At 37.7% G+C, this 23,458-nt stretch overlaps 1 protein-coding gene across 1 annotated transcript in view; it reads left to right on the plus strand.

The window, feature by feature from the left end:
* Positions 1-22,225, plus strand: part of Herc5 (HECT and RLD domain containing E3 ubiquitin protein ligase 5) — a 53,535-nt gene extending 31,310 nt beyond the window's left edge. Inside the window, exons 17-23 of the mRNA XM_026405200.2 lie at positions 570-719; positions 1,320-1,483; positions 5,221-5,287; positions 6,148-6,218; positions 19,162-19,345; positions 19,428-19,530; positions 22,020-22,225. Coding sequence (XP_026260985.2) covers positions 570-719; positions 1,320-1,483; positions 5,221-5,287; positions 6,148-6,218; positions 19,162-19,345; positions 19,428-19,530; positions 22,020-22,225 — 945 coding nt within the window. The remainder of the gene's footprint in view (positions 1-569; positions 720-1,319; positions 1,484-5,220; positions 5,288-6,147; positions 6,219-19,161; positions 19,346-19,427; positions 19,531-22,019) is intronic.
* The last annotated feature ends 1,233 nt before the right edge of the window (positions 22,226-23,458 follow it).

Consider the following 23,458-nt stretch of genomic DNA (forward strand, 5'->3'; position numbering starts at 1 on the left):
ATTTGTCATTTATAATTCTTGGTGTTGAGAGAAGAAAAAAAAGAAAGGAACAAAGGGTGTTAGAGGAAGTCCTCTCCCTTTGCCACAAGGTGGTCTTTAGGGGCTTTTTCTGGTCCATTGTGTTTCCATTGGTAGTTGTAGCCTCTCCTCAATGCCCTTGGGGTTAAGCAGCAAGTGTACATGCTCTGGCTTTCCAGTTTTTTGAAAATCCTAATATTTATGATTTGTTTATTTAATTTTTATTATGTTTAAGGGACCTGATTACTAAAATAGAGATGCCAGTCAAGGACTGTTTTATGGTAAAGACTTCTAGGTCTGGGGTATAACAGATTTAGGATGAAATCTGGACTGTGCTCCATAGCTGTTGACAAAAACTTGGGAGAGTTATTGAAATTCCCAAGCCTTATTACCCTCTTAGAGTTAATTGGGAAACTAGATAGGATAAAACAAGTAGGATGCAAACCACAATACCTACTAAAACTTGGGTTCAAAATTGTTAGTAACTATTATTACAAAGAGAAACTTCATACAGAGCCCTGGAAGTGATACCTTATTTGCTGTTTCCCCAGGTTTCATTTATTGGAGAAATTGGATATGAATATGACCTTGGAGGAGTCAAGACAGAATTTTTCTACTGTTTATTTGAAGAGATGACCCGGCCAGAATATGGGATGTTCATATATCCTGAAGAGGCCTCCTACATGTGGTTTCCTGCCCGGGTGAGCCCTCTTTTCTTTGCTTGTGGTATTCCATGACCATAAAAATGTGTCATATGCCACAGAAAACTATTTTATGGTAGGAGTTATTGATGTCATTTTGAGATAATCTTATAAGGATTTAAGGATTACTAAGCCAAATATGTTTTTGTTCCTGTTATGGTTTTAGTATGATGAAACTGTGGTAGGCACTTAATAACCAAATATATTGATTTAATATCCAAATATAAACCCTAAATATCCTTTTTTTTTTTTTAGTACCATGGTTGAACCCAAGGGTGCTTAACCATTAACTGAGCCACATCTCCAGCCCTTTTTTATATTAGATTCAGAAACAGGGTCTTGCTGAGTTGCTTAGGGTCTTGCTAAGTTGCTGAGGTTAACCTTGAATTCACAATCCTCCTTCCTCAGCTTCCCAAGCCCCTGGGATTACAGGTGTGCACCACTACACCCAACTAAACCCTAAATGTTCTTACCTCAGAATTTTTGATGTTATTTTGCAATTTGATTTTGTGAAAGTGGAAAAGGAATTTACCTGACATGAACATTTCACTGTAATGAAAAAGAATTCGTAATACTTTGAAATTGCTTTTCTCTTTTCAGCCTAAATTTGAGAAGAGATATTTCTTCTTTGGGGTTCTCTGTGGACTTTCCCTTTTCAACCGCAGTGTGGCCAACATCCCTTTCCCACTGGCACTGTTCAAGAAGCTTTTGGACCAGGTGCCATCATTGGAAGACTTAAAAGAACTCAGTCCTGTTTTGGCAAAGTAAGGAACACAGTCCTCTTTTAAGATCTTATCTAAAATATATTAAGATATTAAGATAAATATTTAAATATGCACACTGCATTGTTATTTCATGTTTGACATTAGCATTTTAGGTACTTTGAACCACTTTTAACTCTGGTAAGAACTGTTGGACAATAGTTTCATGTTCGAAAATTAAGAAGAGTTGATTGTTCTTATGACTTACACCTCGGCACTCAGTATTATCTTTGAGCATTTTCTATGTGGAAAATTTCATGGGCAGACACAATACCTTGGTGCAAAATCAGCTAATGATGTTTATATTAGATGTTTCGTGGTCATCACTTTTTTTTTTTGGGGGGGGGGGTACTCGGGATTGAACCCATGGGTGCTTTACCACTGAGCCACATCCCCAGCTCTTTTTAAGTTTTATTTTGACACAGGGTCTCTCTAAATTACTTAGGACTTTGATAAGTTGCTGAGGCTGGCCTTAAACTTGCAATTCTTCAGCTTCAGCCTATGGAGTTTCTAGAATTACAGGCACGTGCAACTACACCAGGCTAGTTATCACCTTTAAAGTAGAAATTTACTTTTTAGTTGAAAGACAAAGTACCACGTGGGAAACATCAGTAACATACATATTGTCCCTGCTGTGCAACACTTTCCCTACACATCCTTAATACAAATTGACAAAGTATCTGAGAAGACAAACAACAAAAGAAACAATAAAATGGCTCACAATTAAAAAGGTGTTCAGTCTCACTAGTGCTCCTGGAGTATATGTTAACATGAGAAGGTATCTGGTGCTTCAAACTGAGAGAGGATTGAGATATTGGTGCTAAATTGAGGTAACAAGGGTTTGGGGAAAAGTTTACTCTTATTTCAGGTATTTAATGGAAATGTAAATTAGTACTCCTTTTTCAGAACAGTGTGACATGGTACTTGTGAAAATTAAAACTGTATATGGCCTTTGACTCAGCAAGTCTACTTCTAAATATTTCACTTTTAGAAATATATAGCCACAGGCTGAGGGTGTAGCTCAATGGTAGAGTGCTTCCCTAACATACGTGAGGCCCTAGGTTCAGTCCCCAGCACTGCAAAAAGAAAAAGAAGAATAAAGCAAAACCCTGCAATAGTTTGTGATACTAACCTACATTGTATTATAATTTATAAAAATATAAGAGCTTCCTAAAATGTCCTTTAATATTTATGTGTGTGTGTATATATATATATATATATATATATATATATATATATATATATATATATATATTTGGGGGGTGGGTACTGGGGATTGAACTTGGGGGCACTTTACCATTCAACTACAACCCTCATTGGTTTTATTTTGAGAGAAGATCTTGCTAAGTTCTGAGACTGGCCTCAAACCTATAATTTTCCTGCCTGAGCCTTCCTACTCACCAGGAGCAGTAAGATTTCTTGATTGCTTAAAGTAAAATGTGAGAAGAGAGAAATGATGTAAAGATTGAATTTGTGACGCAGTGATGTACACCTATAATTCCTATAGGATTATATAATCGGCTATGCAGGAGGCTGAGACAGGAGGATCACAAGTTTGATGGGGTCGGCCTGGGCAACTTACTTAGTCCCTGTCTTAAAATAAATTTTAAAAAGGACTGAGATGTATCTGAGAAGCAGAGCATCCCTGGCATCAGTCTTTAGTACTAAAAAAAAAAAAAAAAAAAAAAAAAAGGAATTTGTACTCAAAGGGAAGTAGAACATAAAGATTTGGAGAAATTTGCGGCCTGGCCATGTTGTAAAAAGCTGAAAAGGTGTGTTTGGGGGAGAACACCAAGGGGGTGTGGCCAAGCAATCTTTGGTAAAGAGGGTAGTGTGGATTAACTGGGGCCTGGCACTGTTCACCAAGATGATGGGAAAATGACTGACAGCATTTGTGGAAATCATCAGAGCTTCCACTCAAGGCCTAGGATACAGAACTGTGTCAAAGGAGAGACCCTAGGTATCATCAGACCTCACGGTCTAGCTTGGCACTGTATCAAATCTCTGCTCCCTGCATTCTAGCACAGTGCTCAGCCAATCCTACTGGGCTCCACTGAACTTGGGTTTGGTGTGGCTGCAGTGGCCACCCTTCTTGAGTGTACAGGTGGTAAATACACAGGTGCTAGGGGCTCAGGTGCCCCCATATTTGTAAGCGCACAGAGCACACATGCCTGGAGGTATGGCTTCCTTGACAGATTTCAGAGGGTGCCTGACAGAATCATTTGGCCCAGGCAGAGAATTGCCAAGAAGTGAGGCTTCCCTAGAGACCCCAGGACAGTAGAGCCACCAGCAAGCCACTCCAGCCTGAGAGAGCCACAGGTATATGGCTGCCACCATTGAGAGCTGTTAGGTGGGCAAAGCTATGGGGGCAGTTTCCAATCCCAGCCCTATCAAAGGTGAGCCATCCAAAGATTATTTTCAGACCTAAAAATTCCATGTTCACCCTTTGGGGTTTTTTGGATTTAACTTGGGAACTGTTTCCTCTTTCTCTTGTCTCTTTTCTAGCTTTTTTAGGGGGATGAGGGATACCAGGGATTGAACTCAAGGGAACTTGACCACTGAGCTACATCCCCAGCCCTATTTTGTATTTTATTAGAGACAGGGTCTTACTGAGTTGCTTAGTGCCTTGCTAAATTGCTGAGGCTGGCTTTTAACTCTCTGTCCTCTCGCCTCTGCCTCGAAAGTTGCTGGGATTACAGGCATACACCACCACGCCTGGCCTCTTATCTCTTTTCTAGAATAAGAATGTCACCTATTCTGTCATTGGAAGCAATAACTTGTTTGATTTCACAGGGTTACAGCTAGAGAGTAATTTACCTCCTTTTCTCCCTAAAAAACAATAACTTTGATCTATTATGTTACAATATTGTAATAAAAGTCTGGTGGGGGTCGGGGAACACAGCTCCAGAGACCTTTCCCAAAGATAGGTGTCCCTTTGGAAATTTCTTTGAAGCTACACCTGTGTCTTTTACACACTTGCACAGATCTGACCATACTGTAGGGGGGACTTCCTCAGCATACCTCACCTATGTCCCTCAGGGTTAGTTGGTAATGGGTTAGTCTCACCTTTTACATTCCCTATGCCTTCCGTGTTGGGGTCTGCTTGAATGCTAAATGAATAAACGAGTGTGTAAGCAAAAATCAATGCGAGACATGTGACTTTGAAAGTATGTATAAAGTACCACAGCATGATAGGCTGGAAATCTGAAAAGGCTGGCTCCTGACCTCTTGATGGAAGCTGCTGTGAGAGGTGCCTTGAAATTAATAAGATAGTAGAATTTCAGGTTTTTCTTAAGCTCGATGGTACTGGGAAAAGAGAAGAGAAGGTCCTTTAACTTACTCCTCAGATTTCATGATATCCAATATTGATAGGAAACTTATTAATCTGTAGGTGAAATTCAAAAGCATAAAGAGGGCTAATGCCAGTTTGAATGAATTTTGGTGTCAGTAAACATGTTTTCCCTTTCTAGCTAGAAACCTGCATCACTGGGTTAAGAAAGTTAGGGTCGAAGGAAAAGAGCTACAAATCAGAAGGGACCCTACAGATGAGCTTCCTGTGCCTCACATTTTAGCTGAGTTCAGGCCCAGTTTAACTGTCAATCCACAGAAAATGGGTGCCATAAACATTAACCCCCGCCTTTGGATTAGCTGTACTCATGCCAGTAGTTATTATAGATGGTGATCTAAAATATCGAGTGATGAGACATTACTGTACTTTTAAAAACAAAATTCTTTCTTAGGAGTTTGCAGACACTTCTGGATGATGAAGGCAATGACTTTGGAGAAGTATTTTACGTCCATTTTAATGTGAGTAACAATAAAAACCTGATATTCAGTTTTAGCTTTGATTAATAACCCTTTAGATACTTTACCTAAATGTCACCTTTTACTTCAAAAAAAAATTCTAAATCATGTTAATGAAAAGAGGTTTTTTCCTTGTTTTTCATTAGTTGGGTATATTAAATTTTAACTATGTAACAACCTACCCTTAAACTTAGTAGCTCAAACATGACTCTGTGTGTCTGGGCTGGGTGAGTGGGGTTGGGTGATCTGCCATGGCCTTTACCACATGCCTGGTGATGGGCAGGTGGATTGGTTTATGGAGTGTCAGCTGAAACAGCTGGTCTTTGTTCCATGTGGGTTCTTATTTACTAATAGGCTAGCCAAGGCTGCTTCACAGGGTAGATAGCAAGCCTAACATACAGCAGCTTCTCAAGTTTCTGCTTCTGTCAGTTCCCATTGGCCAAAGTACTGCACATGGCCACCCCAGATTCAATGGCTGAAGATATGCACTCACCTCTTGATGGGAGGTATTGCCAAGTCACATTGCCCCTTTTAGGGGAAGGGAGGAATTGGTAGTCATTTTGCAAATCTGCCATACTGTCTACACTACATGTAAAGCAAATATTGAGTTCTGACAATTTTCTGATTAGTTTGTTAAACCTGATCAGTTAAGATGATTCAAGTTTTGAAAAAAAAAACTATTTAACATTCTTCATGATGAATGGTAGTTTTTTGTTTATACCTTTCTTCTAGTTTTTAATGACAAAGATGTACATTCTCATAAATCTTGTAGGAAAAAAGATTCACTCCAAAGTATTTTTGGTGATGATAAACTGTTCAGAATTATTTTTGGAGATGTTATCTGAGTTTATTTGTGTTCACAGTTGCATTGGGACAGAAATGACGTAGAATTAATTCCTAATGGAAGCTGCATAGTTGTCAACCAGACCAACAAGTATGTACAAAGAAATAAAGTATTTGGTTTCTATATACATAATATTTATTTCATTAAGCTCTAAAAGTTCTTTTTATTTTGTATAATTTTTTTTTATTCCTGTTAATCATTTTTCAGTAGGGCAGAGGAGTTGTGTGTTGTATGTATAGATATGTACACCATGGGGTTCATACTGTAATGAATGGAAATGGCAATTCTCAGAGAAACCTCCCCTTTTCCTCCTGTGTAAAATAATATACTACTAACCTCTTTTTCCCCTTATTTTGCTTTAGTTTTTTTTTTTTTAACACTTCACTTGCCCTCGGGATTTATTTGCTTATTTGTCAGTGCATGCCCCCCTCCCCCATAGTGAAAGCTGTGTGGTGGCAGAGACTTGATCTGTATGCTTCACACTGCATGTTCAACCCTGAAGTGGTCTATAGTAGTGCCCTGTATGTAGCAGGCACCTTGTATTGAGGAAGTTATTGTGGTATGACTTCACTGCACCTGTGGGATGCTACTTAAAGCCACATAGTTTAGGATCATAGTTCATTCCTTTGATGGTTGGTTACATGGCAAAGAGATCTCTAGGGAGCATACTGGCCTAATCCAAATCTATTCTTAATCTATTTCTTAATTTTTTTTAACTTTGTATTGAGATGTAGAGATATGCACATAATGAGGCTTTCTAGGGAGAGCTTGGCAGACACTTATCCTAAACTGTTTGGCTCAAGTGAAAAGAAGAGGCAGATGCCTCTGGTTTTTATGGTGGTTCAGACATGAGACCATGGAGAGTGTCCCCAATGTAGTCCAATGATATAATATAGAAAATTCTACAATGATAAGTGTGTATCTTAATGAATGAATGTACTTATGTAATTACCATCCACACTGAGAAACAGATCATTTCCAGCTGTATAGTTGTATACTGTGTGAATATACTAAAGTTTGTTCACCCGTAGTGTTATTGACAGAAAGGATATGTTTCAAGTCTTAGATTATTGTGAGTAATGCTGTGAACATTCTTGTGTGTGTATGTGGTTGCTTATGTATGTGCATGTTTGTTGTATATAACTAGGAGAATTATTTCTGGCAGTCTTGGTGGTTGCCCCATGCAGGATGGGATCAATCCCCCCCACCCAGTATTGGTTGGAATTTTTAAAGTTTTACTGCCACATGTACACATGAGAGTATAAGAATATTACGCATATAATGAGGCTTTCTGGGGAGAGCTGGGCAGATACTTATCCTAAACTGTTTGGCTTAAGTGAAGGAAGAGGCAGATGCCTCTGGTTTTTATGGTGGTTCAGATATGTGACTATGGTGAGTGTTCCCATGTAGTCCAGAGCTTGTATAGTTTAACCTCCCCCCCCCCCCAGTAACAAGGGAGAGAGCCTAAGGGCTTTATTACCTATTGTGCAGATGTGGTGATAGGGGGAGTAATGGGACCTGAAAGTGGATAGTCTGCAAACATCCAGAATGGAGACAGACTTCTACCAGCAGGGTATGAAAGTGCTAATTGCTCTACAAACTCTCTGATGGTTGTTATTGTTAACATCATTTGGGTGGGGGGGGACCTGTGTTTAAACTCAGGGACACCAAACCACTGAGCCACATCCCCAGCCCTATTTTGTATTTTTTTAGAGACAGTGTCTCACTGAGTTACTTAGTGCCTCACCATTGCTGAGGCTGGCTTTGAACTTTTGATCCTCCTGTCTCAGGCTCCCCAGCCTCTGGGATTACAGGTGTGCACCACCACGCCTGGCTTGTTAGTCAGACTTTTTAAATTAGCTATTATGGGGGTGCATTGTAATATTTCATTGTGGATTTGGGTTTGGATTGTTTTGATTTTTAGTACTAGGAATTGGATCCAGGAACCCTTTACCACTGAGACACATGCCCAGTTCCTTTTATTTGCTGAGGTTATCTTTCAACTTAGGATCCTCCTGCCTCAGCCTCCCTATGTGCTGAGATTACAGGTGTGATCCAACACCTGACTCATGGTTTTAATTTGCTTTTCTCTGATGACTAAAATCCTTCACTATTATACACCCATGAATGTATGACCCTGTGTTTTCTCCTAGAGGCTTATTTTACTTATCACATTTAGACCTATAATCCAAGTGATTTTTTTAGTAAGATGTAATATAAAAGGTTTCTTCCTGTTCTCTCCTTTTCCTTCCCTCTTTTCCCTCATCCAATTGATCTAGCATCATTTATTGGAAAGATTACCTTTTCTGTTATATCGCATGTCATTTTTCCTTTAAAAAAAATGACCTTGTATTAGCATCAGTTTCTACAACCACCACCACGACCTGCTGGGATTCTGAATTGTGGTTGAATTGAATCTGTAGATAAATTTGGAGATAGATGACATCTTAAAGTATTAAGTTTTTAAATTCATGAATATAAAATCTCTTTCCATCTGATTAGCTCATTCCTCTCAGAAAAATCTTGTGGTTTTTTGTGTAGAGAGCATGCCTATGTTTCATTGGGTTTACTCTTAGCTTTTGATGTATTTTATGCTAATATAAATTTTATCACTTTTAAAATTTCAGGGTTTTTTTTTAATTTATTTTTTAGTTGTGGTTGGACACAGTATCTTTATTTATTTTTATGTGGTGTTGGGGATCGAACCCAGGGTCTCACCCGTGGCACTCTACCGCTGAGCCACAACCCCAGCCAAAAAATTTCAGTTTTCTAATTGTTTATTTTTGCATATAGAAACATTAGTTTTGATACATTGAGATTCAAGGATTTTTTTAACCTTTATTCTATGGTTATTCATTTGTATGTGGTGCTGAGGATCCAACCCAGGGCCTCACAGTAGGCAAGCACTCTACCGCTGAGCTATAGCCCCAGCCCCAAGATTCAAGGATATTAAATCCAGTTATTTTAATAGATTTTCAATAGATTCTTCAGGTTTTTCATTTTTGTTTTTTGGTGGGTTTTTTTTTTTTTGTACACATTCATGTTTCTGCAATTAATTAGAATTGTAAGTGTATCCTTGCAGTTCTTAAAATATTCTCTGCTGCAGTGGCCAAAACATCTAGGGCAGCGTTGTATGGAAATGGTAACAGCAGGCATTCTTTTGCTTTCTTCATCTCAAATGTAATGTTTTCAGTATGTTACCATTAAATGTGGCATTTGCCATAGGTTTTAATTTTTGCCAGATTTAATGTTATTTCCTTCTGTTCTTCGGAGTTTTTATTATGAGTAAATATTGAATATTCTGAAATGCTTTTTCTGCATCCATTGAAATGATCATGAGTTTGTTTGATGGGGAGAATTGTACTATTGTGTTTTCAAATGTTAAACCAACTCTGTGTTCCTGATATAAACAGAGTTTAGTGATAATCTATTATTCTCTTTATATATAGCTGTTTGCTACTTTTGGTTTATGATTATTTCATCTAGTTTGTAAAAAGCATAGTTTGTAGGTTAATCATTTTCCTCTTTTACGATGTTGATACCTAAGGTTGGCATTGAGCTTACATTGATCCCATTGACTGGGTAGGCTGTCTCCTTTATCCTGCTGTCTGGGAAAGTTTATATATTATTGGTGTTGCTTCTTTCTAAAATATTGAAAGAATTTCCAGTGAAGCCATTTTATTATTAGTGAATTTTTATTATAGATTAAATTTCTCATGTATACTGTTTAAACCCTATTAGAGAAGAAACTATTTCTAAATTGTATTTTTCTGGGAATCTGTTTCTCATTTTTTTCCAGTGGTACTGGAAAAAAAACCAGGGAACTCTACCACTTAACCATATTTCCAACCCTTTTTGTTTTTTGAGGCAGTGTTGCTAAATTACTGAGGCTGGCCTCAAATTTGGATTTTCCTGCTTCAACTTCCCAAATTGCTGGGATTACAGGTGTGTGCCACTGTGCCCAGCTTAAATTTTCATATTTATTACAGATAATTATAATATCCTTTTATCAGCTTCTCTTTTTTTTTTTGTACTTGGCACAATACTTTTATTTTATTTATTTATTTTTTATTTTTTTATTATGTATTTATTTTAAGAGAGAGGGAATTTTTTTTTAATATTTATTTTTTGGTTTTTCGGTGGACACAACATCTTTTATTTTTATGTGGTGCTGAGGATCGAACCCAGGGCCTCACACATGGTAGGTGAGCACTCTACCGCTGAGCCACAACCCCGGCCCCATTTTATCAGCTTCTTAAAAATCTATGCCAGTATCTGGAGACATTCTTCTTTTTCATAAATGTGGGAGGTATGATACTACACTTGGGCTCTAGTAGTTAGAGAAGAGAAATGCTACAAGGTCAGCATCCTATAACCAAGAACTAACTGCCCTAGCATGTCAGTAACACTAAGATTGGGAAGCCCTGTTCTCTAGCTGATATCTCCTTTGCATTCCTGGTGGACAATCTGTGCCTCCTTTCTTTCCTTGATCAGTAGTCAGTGTTTTTTTCAGTTTTTTAGCCTTTTGACTTTGTTGGTTTTCCCTCATGTTCATTGATTACTGTCCTCAAAAGTAATAATTTCTTTCCTTTAACTTTTTTTGGGGGGTTTAACTTATGTTTTTCCTCTAATTTAACTGATATATGATAAGATTTATTTTCCGTCTCTTATTTTCTGATATATTATTCATTTAGTGCTATAAACTTCTGAGATTCAGCTGCCTAAGGGCCTGGGAGTGTAGCTCAGTGGTAGAGTGTTTGCCTGTGTCAGATCCACACCCCAGTTGTGCCCTGGCAGGCAGGCAAGTTGTGGAAAAGCCAAAGAAAGTACCTGAAAATAGCATTGAGAGACAGTGACTTCCTGGGAAAAGCTTACCTGAGATGAGTGACTGTTCCAGCAGGAGTTCGCTGGTGAGAGGCTGAACAGGTAGAACCTCTGCCCCTCATGACACTGCCCCAAGAAAGGAGTATTTCCTTCCCTCACAGCATTTTGTCCAGTGTAGATGGCTAGATAAGTGACACTGCACAGTATCCTCCGCATAGTGTCCTCATCACCCATACCAGTTACCAGATGGAATAGGGTTTTATAGGTTAGCTGGTGGAAGCAATGGCATCATTAAGTTGTTTGGTTTGCTTTGTTCCTTGTATAACCAGCATTCTAGAGTAGATTGCAAGCAAACAGTTTTGCAGAACATTAACTCGGCCTAGTTCTCAGCATTTGTGAGAAAAAGCATTGTCCTGCAAGATAATACTTAGATCTAAGTGTCCTGTCCATAGCCCACTCTCATTGTTCCCTTAACCTGGCTTGGGTCCTGAGAGCCAGGGGGCATTTCAGCAACATTGACATTCTTACACTGTCAAGCATGTTGTTTGAGTCTTGTCTATTTTTAAGTTTCTGTCTGCTTTTTCTATGGGTATTGGGGGAGATATATTAGAATCTTTCAATATGTATATGGATTTTATTATTTATTCTTCAGTTCATTTAAATTATTAATTCATGGGGCTGGGGATGTGGCTCATTGGTAGAGCGCTTGCCTAGCATGTGTGAGGCACTGGGTTCTATTCTCAGCACCACATATAAATAAATGAATAAAATAAAGGCCCATCAATGTCTAACAAAAATTTTTTAAATAAAATAAATGAATTATTAATTCATATATATCAAAGCTATATTACCACACATACAAATTTTAGCATTGTAATATCATTTATTTATTTATTTAGTCCTAGTCTTGTGTCTAATTTAAGTATACCTATACTAGATTCATGTTGTTAGTGTTTGCATGGTATATCTTTTCCATGCTCTGACTTTAAATCTTTCTGTGTCTTCACATTTAAGGGTTTTTGTTGTTGTTTGTTTGTTTGTTTTAGACTGTCACAACTTGTCTTTCGAAGTAGTCCATTTCTTACATTTATTGATATTTGTTGGATCAGGATTTTTTGTTTCTTTTTTCTTACCTTTTATGTTTAATCAATGATTATTTATTATTCCATATTTTTCCTACTGTTTTGGTTACTATTGCTCATTTTTTGCTATTCTTCTAGAGGCTGTCGTAGAGATTACAGCCTGTTTCCTAGACATCTTAAAATCTCATCTAATATAATACCTTTGCCATTTCTCAGACTGTACAGGACGTTAAAACATGGGAGGCAGGGTTACTAGGGATTATACCCAGAGGTGCTCTACCACTGAGCTATACCCCCAATCCTTTTTATTGTATATTTTGAGACCTCACGAAGTTGCTGAGGCTGGCCTCAAACTTGCTGTTCTTCAGCCTCAGCCTCCCAAGTGTCTGAGATTGCAGGCATGCACCTCCATGACCAGCGGTGGGCCTTAGGACACTATTATTCTTAATTAATCTAATTCTGCATCAATTTTAAATACTAATTGTAATCATTCTCTGATGGAGTCAGTCAGTGTTCATTTGGACTCGCTCTAATTTTCCTTTACATTGACCATCATTCCTTCAGCACTTCCCTTTGCACTTGGGATCCACTTCCTTTCTAGAGGAAGAAATACTTACAGTGTTTCCTGTAATTCAGGTTGCCTATTTATTTATGAACTCCCTTAATTTTTGTTTTAAAATCTGAAGTGTCTTTATGAAGTCTTCACTTTGAAGAAGAGTTCAAACAAGTGCAGAATTCTAGGAGGACTGGTCTCTCACCACCTTAAGAAGTGCCATTCCATTGCTTCTGGCTTTCATTACCCCGCTGAAAATCATCACTTTGTCTTTTTGTTCCTCTTTTGAAGTCATATGAGTTTCTTCTTGGACTGTTTTGAAGGTTTTTCATTTTGTCTTTGATCTTTTATTATAATATATCTTTCTTTTATTTTTTCCATCTTGCATTTCTTTTTCTTCTTTTTAATCTATGGATTGATGTCTTTAGTTTTGAAAAAAAAATCTTGACATTTTCTGGTTTTCAAATCTAAATGAATACTGATTACCCAATTCTCTTGCTCTGTCCTTCCATTCTAGGACTCCAGTTACATATGTCATATTCTCCTCTATCCCCATGCCCTTCAGCCCATCCCCCACCCCTGTACTGGGAATTGAACCCAGGGCCTTGCTCATCCTAAGCAAGCACTCTCCCAAGCCACCTTTCTCCTGTATTTTCTCATTCTTTTTGTTATTCATTTTTCACTGTAGAAGTTTTTTGGCATATCTTCCGATTCTCTAACCTCTAAAAGTATATGAAGTCTGTTTGCCTTTTTTTTTTCCCCCCAACTGTAGTGGTTGTATTTTTTTTAAGATTTCAGGTGCTTTAAATAATTTAATTTTTTCCCCTACACATTCATCATGCTTATTTTACAGCCCATGTTGGTCAGCTTTAGGCTTGTCTCTGTTGTCTATTTTCTTTTTCAAGACATATTTGATCATTTGATTGTGTGCTAGACATTTTCTATAAAAACACCATAGTTTCTGAGCGATGCTATCTTCCTCCAGAGAGGACTCCCACTGTTCTCTGATAGGCAGCTAGAGTAACAGGAGTCAAGTCAGCTCAGCCCACCGATGGGCAAAGTGTACTTGAGATAGGCTTGCAACCCTTTAAGCCTCCACTAAAATGTAGCTCTCTAGGGATCCCCCTTAGAACCCACAGCATTCTTTTTCCCCTTTTATCTTGTAGTACTGAGCATTGAATATAGCTTCTTACATATGTTAAGCAAGAGCCAGTCCACTGAGCTACATCCCCATCCATAAATCCACAGTACTTTTTAGGACTCCTTTTTTTTTTTTTTTTTAAGAATTCCAGTATAGTTTGCTGGTACATCTGCTGTCAATTTCTCCTTTGGTTTTCTTTTCTTCCCACGTCTTCTTTATTAGTGCATTATAGTTATGTTATTACATGTTCATACATGCACAGTACAACAATATAATTTGGCCAATATCACTCCCCAGCACTCGCCCCTTCCCTCCCCACATCCCCCACATTTCTTTTCCTTTTTCTTCTCTAGCTTCCACATATGAGAAAAAATATAGGACCATTGGCCTTCTGAGTTTGACTTATATCTTTATCCTGAGTGTATATATATATATCCATTGTATATATACCACATTTTCTTTATTTATCTATCCATTGATGGACACCCAAGCTGGTTCCATAGTTTGGCTACTGTGAATTGTGCTACTATAAACATGGGTATGCACATATCACTATAGTATGACTTTAATTCTTTGAGATAAATACTGAACCCAGGGGTGCTTAACCACTGAACCACATTCCCAGCCCCTTCTTTTTTTAATTTTTTTTTATTTTGAGATAGAGTCTCACTAAGTTGCTGAGAGACTGACTTGGAATTTGGAATCCTTCTTTCTGAGCCTCCCAAGCCACTGGGATTACAGGCATATGCCACTGCACCTGGCTATCACTTGTGTTCTTTTTTCTTTCTTTTTAATTTATTCTAATTTGTTACACATGACAGCAAAATGCATTTCAATTCGTAGTACACTTATAGAGCACAATTTTTAATGTGTGCTTGTACACAAAGTAGAGTCACACTATTCATGTCTTTAGACATGTACTTAGGGTAATGACGTCCATCTCATTCTACCATCTTTCATATCCTCCTGCCCCTTCCCTCCCCCTCCCTCCCCTTTGTCCTATCTAAAGTTTCTCCATTCTTCCCATACTCCCTGCTGCCCATCCCCATTATGGATCAGCATCCACATATCAGAGAAAACATTCAGCATTTGCTTTTTTGGAATTGTCTCACTTCACTTAGCATAATATTCTCCAACTACATCCATTTACCTGCTAATGCCCTGATTTTATTCTCTTTTAATGCTGAGTAATATTCCATTGTGTGTATGTGTGTGCACGCACGCATGTATATATATGTATGTATATTATATATATATACATATCACCTGCTTCACTCCTCTTGCTAAGGATTACTTTGGCTATTCTGGGTCTCTTATTTTTCCAGATGAATTTCATGGTTGCTTTTTCTGTTTTTATGAGGAATGTCATTGGGATTTTCATTGGAATTGCATTAAATCTGTAGAGTGCTTTTAGTAGTATGGTAATTTTAATTCTGCCTATCCAAGAACAAGGTAGATCTTTCCATCTTCTAAGGTCTTCTTTAATTTCTTTCTTTAGCATTCTGTAGTTTTCATTGTAGAGGTCTTTCACTTCTTTGATTAAGTTGATTTTCAAGTAGTTTTTTTTTTTTAAAGAGAGAGTAAGAGAGGGGGGGAGAGAAAGAGAGAGAGAGAGAATTTTTAATATTTATTTTTTAGTTCTCAGCGGACACAACATCTTTGTTGGTATGTGGTGCTGAGGATCGAATCCGGGCCGCACACATGCCAGGCGAGCGCGCTACCGCTGAGCCACATCTCCAGCCCCCAAGTAGTTTTTTTTTAATAGAATGATGTCATTGGACAATAGTAATAGTTTGATTGCGTCTTTTCCTGTCCATATCCCTTTAATTTCTTTCATCTGTCTAATTGCTCTGGCTAGAGTTTCAAGTACTATGTTAAATAGAAGTGGTAAAAGAGGGCATCCCTATCTTGTTCCAGTTTTTAAGGAATGCTTTCAATTCTTCTTCATTTAGAATTTGTTGGCCTTGTGCTTAGCATAGATAACTTTTACAATGTTGAGATATGTTCCTGATATCCCTAGTTTTTCTAGTGTTTTGAAAGATGAAGTGGTGCTGTATTTTGTTGAATGCTTTTTCTGCACCATTTGAGATGATCATAAGATTCTTATCTATTACTTGTATTTTTTTTAGTTGTAGTCAGACACAGTATCTTTATTTTATTTATTTACTTTTATGTAGTACTTGAGGATCGAACCCCAGCTCCTTGCATGTGCTAGGTGAATGCTCTACTGCTGAGCCACAACCCCAGCCCCTACCTGTATTCTTAATGATTGCTATTCTAACTTGTGTGAGATAAAACCTCAGTTTAGTTTTGGGTTTTTTTTTTTTGTTTCAGTACCTGGGATTGAACTCAGGAGCATTTAACCACTGAGCCACATCCCTAGCCCTTTTTTGTTCGTTTGTTTGTTTTTTAGATGTTGATGGACCTTTATTTTATTATTTATTTATTTATGTGCGGTGCTGAGAATCAAACCCAGTGCCTCACACATGCTAGGCAAGCATTCTACCACTGACCCACAACCCCAGCCCCCTTTTTTTGTATTTTATTTAGAAACAGAGTCTCACTGGGTTGTTTAGGTCCTTGCTAATTTGCAAGGTGCTTTGAACTTAAGAGCCTCCTGCCTCAGTCTCCTCAGCTGCTAGGATTTTAGGCATGCACCATCGAAGCAGCCAACCTCAGGGTAGTTTGGTTTTGTTTTCTAGATATCTATATCTAATGTCTGTAGATATATATATTTTGGGTTTTTTTTTTTTTTTTTGTAGATGGACACGATACCTTTCTTTTATTTATTTATTTTTAAGTGGTGCTGGGGATCAAACCCAGTTTCTCACATGTGCTCCACAAATGGTCTACTACTAAGCTGCAACCTCAGCCCCCTCAGTATAGTTTCCATTTGAGTTTCCCTAATTGTTAATGGTGTTGAATATTTTTTCATATATTTGTTGGCCATTTGTATTTCTTATTTTTTTTTTTTTTATGTATTGCTTCTTTTGAGAAGTGTCAGTTTAATTCATTCACCCCTTTAAATCGGTTGTTTGATTTTTTTGGTGTAAAGTTTTTTGAGATCTTTATATATTCTAGATATTAATCCTCTGTCAGAAGAGTAACTAGTAAAGATTTTTCTCCCATTTTGTGGGTTCCCTTTTTATGTCACTAATCGTTTCCTTTGGTGTGTAGAAGCTTTTTAATTCGATACCATGCCATTTATTAACTCTTGGCATTATTTCCTGAACTTTAAGAGTCTTAGAAATCATTTTCTATACCTATATGCTGAAGTGTTTATCCTACATTTTCCTCTAGGAGTGGTCTAATTCCTAGGTCTTTGATCCATTTCAAGTTGATTTTTGTGTAGGGTGGGAGATAGGAGTCTAGTTTCATTCTTGTACATATGGATAACTAGTTTTCCCAGCACCATTTTTTTTAAAAAGCTGTCTTTTCTCCACTGTATATTTTTGGCACCTTGTCAAGGATCAAATGATTATAGATGTGTAGGTTTGTTTTCTGTGTCTTCTGTTCCATCAGTCAATGTGTCTCTTTTTATGCCTGTACCATGCAGGTTTTGTTATTATACCTCTATAGTGTAATTTGAAGTTGGGTATTGCGATGCCTCCAGTATTGCTTTTTGGCTTAAATTGCCTTGACTATTCTGGGTATTTTATTCTTCCAAATGAATTTTTTTTTCCTGGCTCTGTGAAGAATGCCATTGTTATTTTTGTGGGGATTGCATTGACTCTGCGTATTGCTTTTAGTAGTTAGGCCATTTTAACAATATATATTCTGCCTATCCATGAACATGGGAGGTCTTTCCATCTTGTGTCTTCTTCAGTTTCTTTTTTCAGTGTTTTATAGTTTTCATTGTAGAAGTCTTTGCCTCCTTGGTTAGGTTTATTGCTATTTTGTTTTCATTTGTTGATTGGTTGCTTTGAGTTATTGTGGTTGTTGTTTTGTTTTTGTTTTCTTCTTTGAGGCTATTGTGAATGGAATTATTTTCTTGATTTCTTTCTGAGCAGATTCATTGTTGATATATAGGAAAGCTATCGGTTTTTGTATGTTGGTTTTGTAACCTGCTAATTTGCCCAATTTGTTTATTAACTCTAGTAGTCTTTTGGTGGAATTTTTTGGGCCTTTTAGGTATAGGATAATATCATCTGCAAACAATGATAATTTGACTTCTTCCTTTCTTATCTTTATGTCGTTTATTTCGTTTTCTTGCCTAATTGCTCTGGCTACAATTCCTAGTACTCTATTAAGTAGGAGTAGTAAGAGTGGACATTCTTGTCTTGTCCCAGATTTTACTATGAGGTTGAGTTTGAAAAATTTTGTTGTTTGTTATTAAGTTGTAGATGGGCACAATACTTTATTTTATTTATTTATGTGGTGCTGAGGATCAAACCCAGTGCCTCACACATGTGAGACAAGTGCTGTACCACTGAGCCACAACCCCAGTCCTCTATCCATAGTTTTTTCAGTTTTTTTTTTTAATCATGAATGAGTGCTGAATTTTGTAGGACCCCTTTGATGGACCCTGAACTTCAGTTTTTGTTTCTTCAGCCTCAGGAGACTGTTAAGTTCGGCTCTGTTTTTTATGTGCCGAAAGCTTATTCATCTTTGCCTCTAAAGAATTTGGGAGATGCCTTCCCAGAGCACGGCCCTCCTCCTAGAGCCCTTGGCCTCTTACGTTCTTATTTTGATAACCCCAAACTTAATTTTTCTGTGCATCCCCATTAAATTACCAAATCTTGTACTAATTTATCTGACTCTTTACTTTCTGGCTTCTTTGCCTTCATCAAAAATTGGCAAATATCCTAAAGGGCAAAAGGAAAATGCTAGGCCCTCCTCAGTGAGCCTTCCCTCCCAATAGTGGCCTCTGGAGTTTTGACACTGATTCAGAAGCTTTGAGCCTGGTGTTTTTGTATTTTAGCTGATGACTTTGCTGGTTCTTCCCAGGGGCAGCATTTGTCTGCTGTAAGCTACTTCATCCTAGTTAGAAGGGGAAACTACTTCTTCGTTTGTGTTAACCACCAGTTGCTCACCGATACAAATTTAGGTAATTTGTAATGGTGCATAATAATAAAACATGATATTTAGCCCACCTCCCAAGCCCAGTCAGTTCCCAGAGACTAATCACTGAGCAGTTCAGACTTTATATTAGGTCAAATTTTGTTCTAATCTAAGTATTGATTCTCTGAACTCTGTGACCTTAAACTATCATTTAACTTCACCATGTCTGTTTCTTCCTCACTAAAGCATTCACAATATGGGAATCTGTCTCAGATTTATTATAAAGATAAAATTAGTCAAGATAACAGTGCACATGGCAAGCACTTCATGACTGTTAGGCATTCAAGCTTTAGATTTATCCTCCAATTTTTTTTTCCGGTTATTGCAATCAAAGGAAGTAATTTTTTGTTGTTGTTTTTGTTTTATTAAAAGGAGAGACTATGTTTCTAAGTGTGTTGATTACATCTTCAACATCTCTGTGAAGACAGTTTACAAAGAATTCCAGAGAGGATTTTATAAAGTATGTGACAAAGAGATTATAGAAATTTTTCATCCTGAAGAATTAAAGGATGTGATTGTTGGAAACACAGATTATGACTGGGAAACATTTGAAAAGGTACATCGTGGATGCCAAATCGATTAACTTCTGTTTTCTTTTCTGTTTCTTTAATTTTTTTTCTCTCTTTTATTTGCTCTAGAATGCAAGTTATGAGCAAGGATACAATAATTCACATCCCACTATAGTGATGTTTTGGGAGGCTTTACATAAATTGACTCTGGAGGAAAAGAAAAAGTTCCTTGGTAAGTATTATATCAATGAATAGATCTATAATTTGATATCTTTTTAAAGGAATAAAAATCTCAATTGTGGAGCTGGGGTTGTAGAGCGCTTGCCTAGCATATGTGAGGCATTGGACTGAGTTCAGTCATCAGCACCACATAAAAATAAATGAATAAGATAAAGGTATTATGTCCATCTCCAACAAAAAATTTTTTTAAAAATCTCAGTTGTGATGGGTACCATCATGGTTAGTGTCATAGCTACTTCTAGTCCAACCAAATGTCTGCTGTGCATCAAAAAATCAAGTGCTAAAGACAGTAGAATGAATCAGACATATCTTTCCTATTTTTTTTTTTTAAGAGAGAGGGAGAGAGAGAGAGAGAGAGAGAGAGAGAGAGAGAGAGAGAGAGAGAGAGAGAATTTTTAATATTTATTTTTTAGTTCTCGGCGGACACAACATCTTTGTTGGTATGTGGTGCTGGGGATCGAACCCGGGCTGCACGCATGCCAGGCGAGCGCGCTACCGCTGAGCCACATCTCCAGCCCATATTTTTTTTTTTTTTTTTTTTACTTTTTCCGGCAGACACAACATCTTTGTTTGTATGTGGTACTGAGGATCGACTATCCAGCTAACCCGGGCCTGAGGATCGAACCCGGGCCGCACGCATGCCAGGCGGGCGCGCTACCGCTTGAGCCACATCCCCAGCCCTCCTATTTTTATATTTGAATACATTGCCAGTATAACTCCATATCACATACAACCACGATAATGGGATCCTAATTAGAACAAGTTATACTTATCCTCTGTACGTATAATATGTCAAAATACACTCTACTGTCATATACATCAAGAAAAAAACAAATAATTTTTTTTAAAAAATCAAGTATTAAAGGTGAGGAGGTAGCTAAGTGGTTAAGAGTGTTTGTCTACCATCCCCAACCTGCCAAGGGGGGAACAATTCAAGTGTTAATATAGGTGATCTTTTTCCCTATTATTTCATCCCTGCTTCCTGCTTTTAAATTTTTTCTTTCTTTGTCCAAGCTAAATTTTGAGTATTCTTTTTGCAGTCCTGTCTCCATTGAATTATCCAGCCTTTGTGGAATTTACCAAAATATTTTGTCAGGGTAATTTTTACTGTTGCTATGTTGTTACTGTATACAAGATGTTTTACTTGTGTTTCCAAGTCTATTCTAACTCACCTCCCAGCTTTTGATCTCAGTTTTATACCTACATGATGATTTCCTGAGGTTGGCTTAATAACTTTCTCAGTTGCTTACTGCTTCCTTACTTTGAAGAAGCAGTAATCTTCCTGTTCTTGTTTTTGTGGATGACATGTATGTTGGAAGGCACTCAGTTACCCTGAAGCCAGCAACCTGCCTCTGTAGTCTTAACTTCCAGAGGAATCTTTTCCTGAGCTTGCCTTGCACTCCTGCCTCTGGGCTCTCTCTGAGGTTCCTCCCTGTGCCTTGAGCCTCACCTACCTCTTTATTTTCCCTTCTAAACTCTAAACTCTAAAAAAAAAAAAATTGGAGGGTAAATCTAAAGGCTTGAACTCCTAACAGTCATGAAGAACTTGCCATGTGCACTGTTATCCTGACTAATTTAATCTTCATAATAGCTCTGAGACAGATTCTCATACTGTGAATAAACTCTAGTTTATTACTCTAAACTCTTCTCTGCTCATCCCAGCCTGGCATCCTCTCCCTACTCTCAAACACAGCATTTACACAGAAGGCATTTAATTTCTCTTTGGCTGTTCTGTTTACTCATTTTTTGGTCTTGTTCTATACACAAATCTATATAGTATCCCTCTCTTTATCTGTGGGTTCAGTTTCTTATGGATAAGCACTGTGTGAGAATATTAAATGGAAAATTCCAGAAGTAAACAATCTTTAAGTTTAAGTTATGCCATTCTGAGAAGCATGACAAAATTTTGTGTCATCCCAGTCTGCCCTATCTGGACACGAATCATCCTTTTGTCCAGCATATGCTCACTACATACACTCCCTGGTCACTGGTCACTTACTAGCCATCTCGTTTTCAGATTGACCATCAATGTATCACAGTGCTTATGTTTAAGTAACCCTTATTTTACTTAATGGTGGCCCCAAAGTGCATGAATAATTTTTGCTGCCAGTTCATATATATTGAAGAGAAGTTATAAACATCTTCCTTAAGTGAAAAGTTTAGTTTATCATAATTATGTATAAATAGGAAAAAACAGTAAGCGTAGGGTACATATAGTGTCCATAGTTTGAGGCATCCACTGGGATCTTGGAACTTGGGGGTAGGAAATGACTACTGTATTCCCAGTCAGTCTTGGGAATTGTTTGATGGCAGTGACTGTGTCAGATCTTGTCCTAATATGGTCCCCAATGTACTATTTAATATAGGACTCTGCTCATGGGCCCTTAGTAAAGTTATTTTTAAAAAATAGATTTTCTGTCTTTATAAAGAGATTTTGGTCTTCATATGTAATAGGTCATCCTGTTGTATTTTTCTTTTCAGTGTTTCTTACAGGCACTGACAGACTACAAATGAAAGATTTAAAGAATATGAAAATAAGATTTTGCTGCCCTGAAAATTTGAATGAAAAAGATCCCATGAGAGCGCAGACATGTTTTAGTGTTCTCTACCTCCCTAAGTATTCTACTATGGAGAGAGTGGAAGAAGCACTTCAAGTAGCCATCAACAATAGCAGGGGATTTGGCTAACCCTACATTGTATTCTCTACTTCTGTTGGGAAATATTTTCAAAATAAACAATAATAACTCAAAAACTGACATAAAAGTCTTGTTCAATATTCAGTGTAGTTACCTGCTGTTTGAAAATTGGCTATCATTTCAGCTGGGCCCCATGAGTGTATGTGCCTATAATTCCAGCGACTCAGGAGGCTGAGGCAGGAGGATCACAAGTTTCAGGCCAGATCAGAAACTTAGCAAGATCCTGTCTCAAAAAAGAATAATAGCCTGGCATGGTGGTGCAAGCCTGTAATCCCAGCAGTTCAGGAGGCTGACATCAGAGGATCACAAGTTGAAAGCCAGCCTCGGCAGCGGCACAAGGTGCTAAGCAACTCTGTGAGACCCTGTCTCTAAATACAAAATAGGACTGGGAATGTGGCTTAATGGTTGAATGCCCATGAATTCAATCCCTGGTACCACAAAAAACATATAAAGTATAATAATAATTAAAAATAATTGTTGTCATTGCATGTAAGATGTATTAGTTATGAAATAGGTTAAACTGTTTGTCTGACACAAATATTTGCCTAATTTGGCCTGAGAGAGACTCTTTAGCTTAGGAGTTTTTTTGTTTGTTTGTGGTTTTTTTAAGACTATTTGTCTACATCATAGCTATCCTTTTCTTCAGGTGTAGATTCCCTTTAAGATGGGAGTGGCACTGTGCCAAGTTAAAAGACCATACATTTCCCAGCCTCCCTGGACAGTAGGAACTGGGGCAATGGTTTTGAAAGTTGTTAGTATAAGTTTCTGAGGGAACTTTGTAAAGGAAACTTTTTTGCTCCTGCCTTTGTTTTTCTTGCTAGGATGCAGCACTATAGCAAGAGCCTCAGCATCTGTCTTCAGATCAGGGAGAAGTCCAATAAGAGCAGAAACCTTGTCCCTAAAATTCTTTGGTTTAGCGATTAGAAACTGCTTAGTTCTGAACATCTTATGAGAATAATTGGTTTTGTGTTTGTGTTTAAGGTACTATGGTAGGGCTGGGGATGTAGCTCAGTTGGTAGAGTGCTTGCCTTATATACTCAAGGCCCTGGGTTCAATCCCCAGCACCCCCCCCCAAAAAAAAAAACGGTACTATGGTAGAGTCTTACTATGGGCAAACACATCCCTTATAAAAGATGAATTAAAAAGGGTAGTGTAATGGGTGAGAGGGCACTAAAAGATTGCACTAAAGGTGGGCTGAGGGTTAGGATTGAAAGCTGTCAAATC

Source organism: Urocitellus parryii, chromosome 10 (genome assembly GCF_045843805.1).
Source record: "Urocitellus parryii isolate mUroPar1 chromosome 10, mUroPar1.hap1, whole genome shotgun sequence".
Lineage (NCBI taxonomy): Eukaryota > Metazoa > Chordata > Mammalia > Rodentia > Sciuridae > Urocitellus > Urocitellus parryii.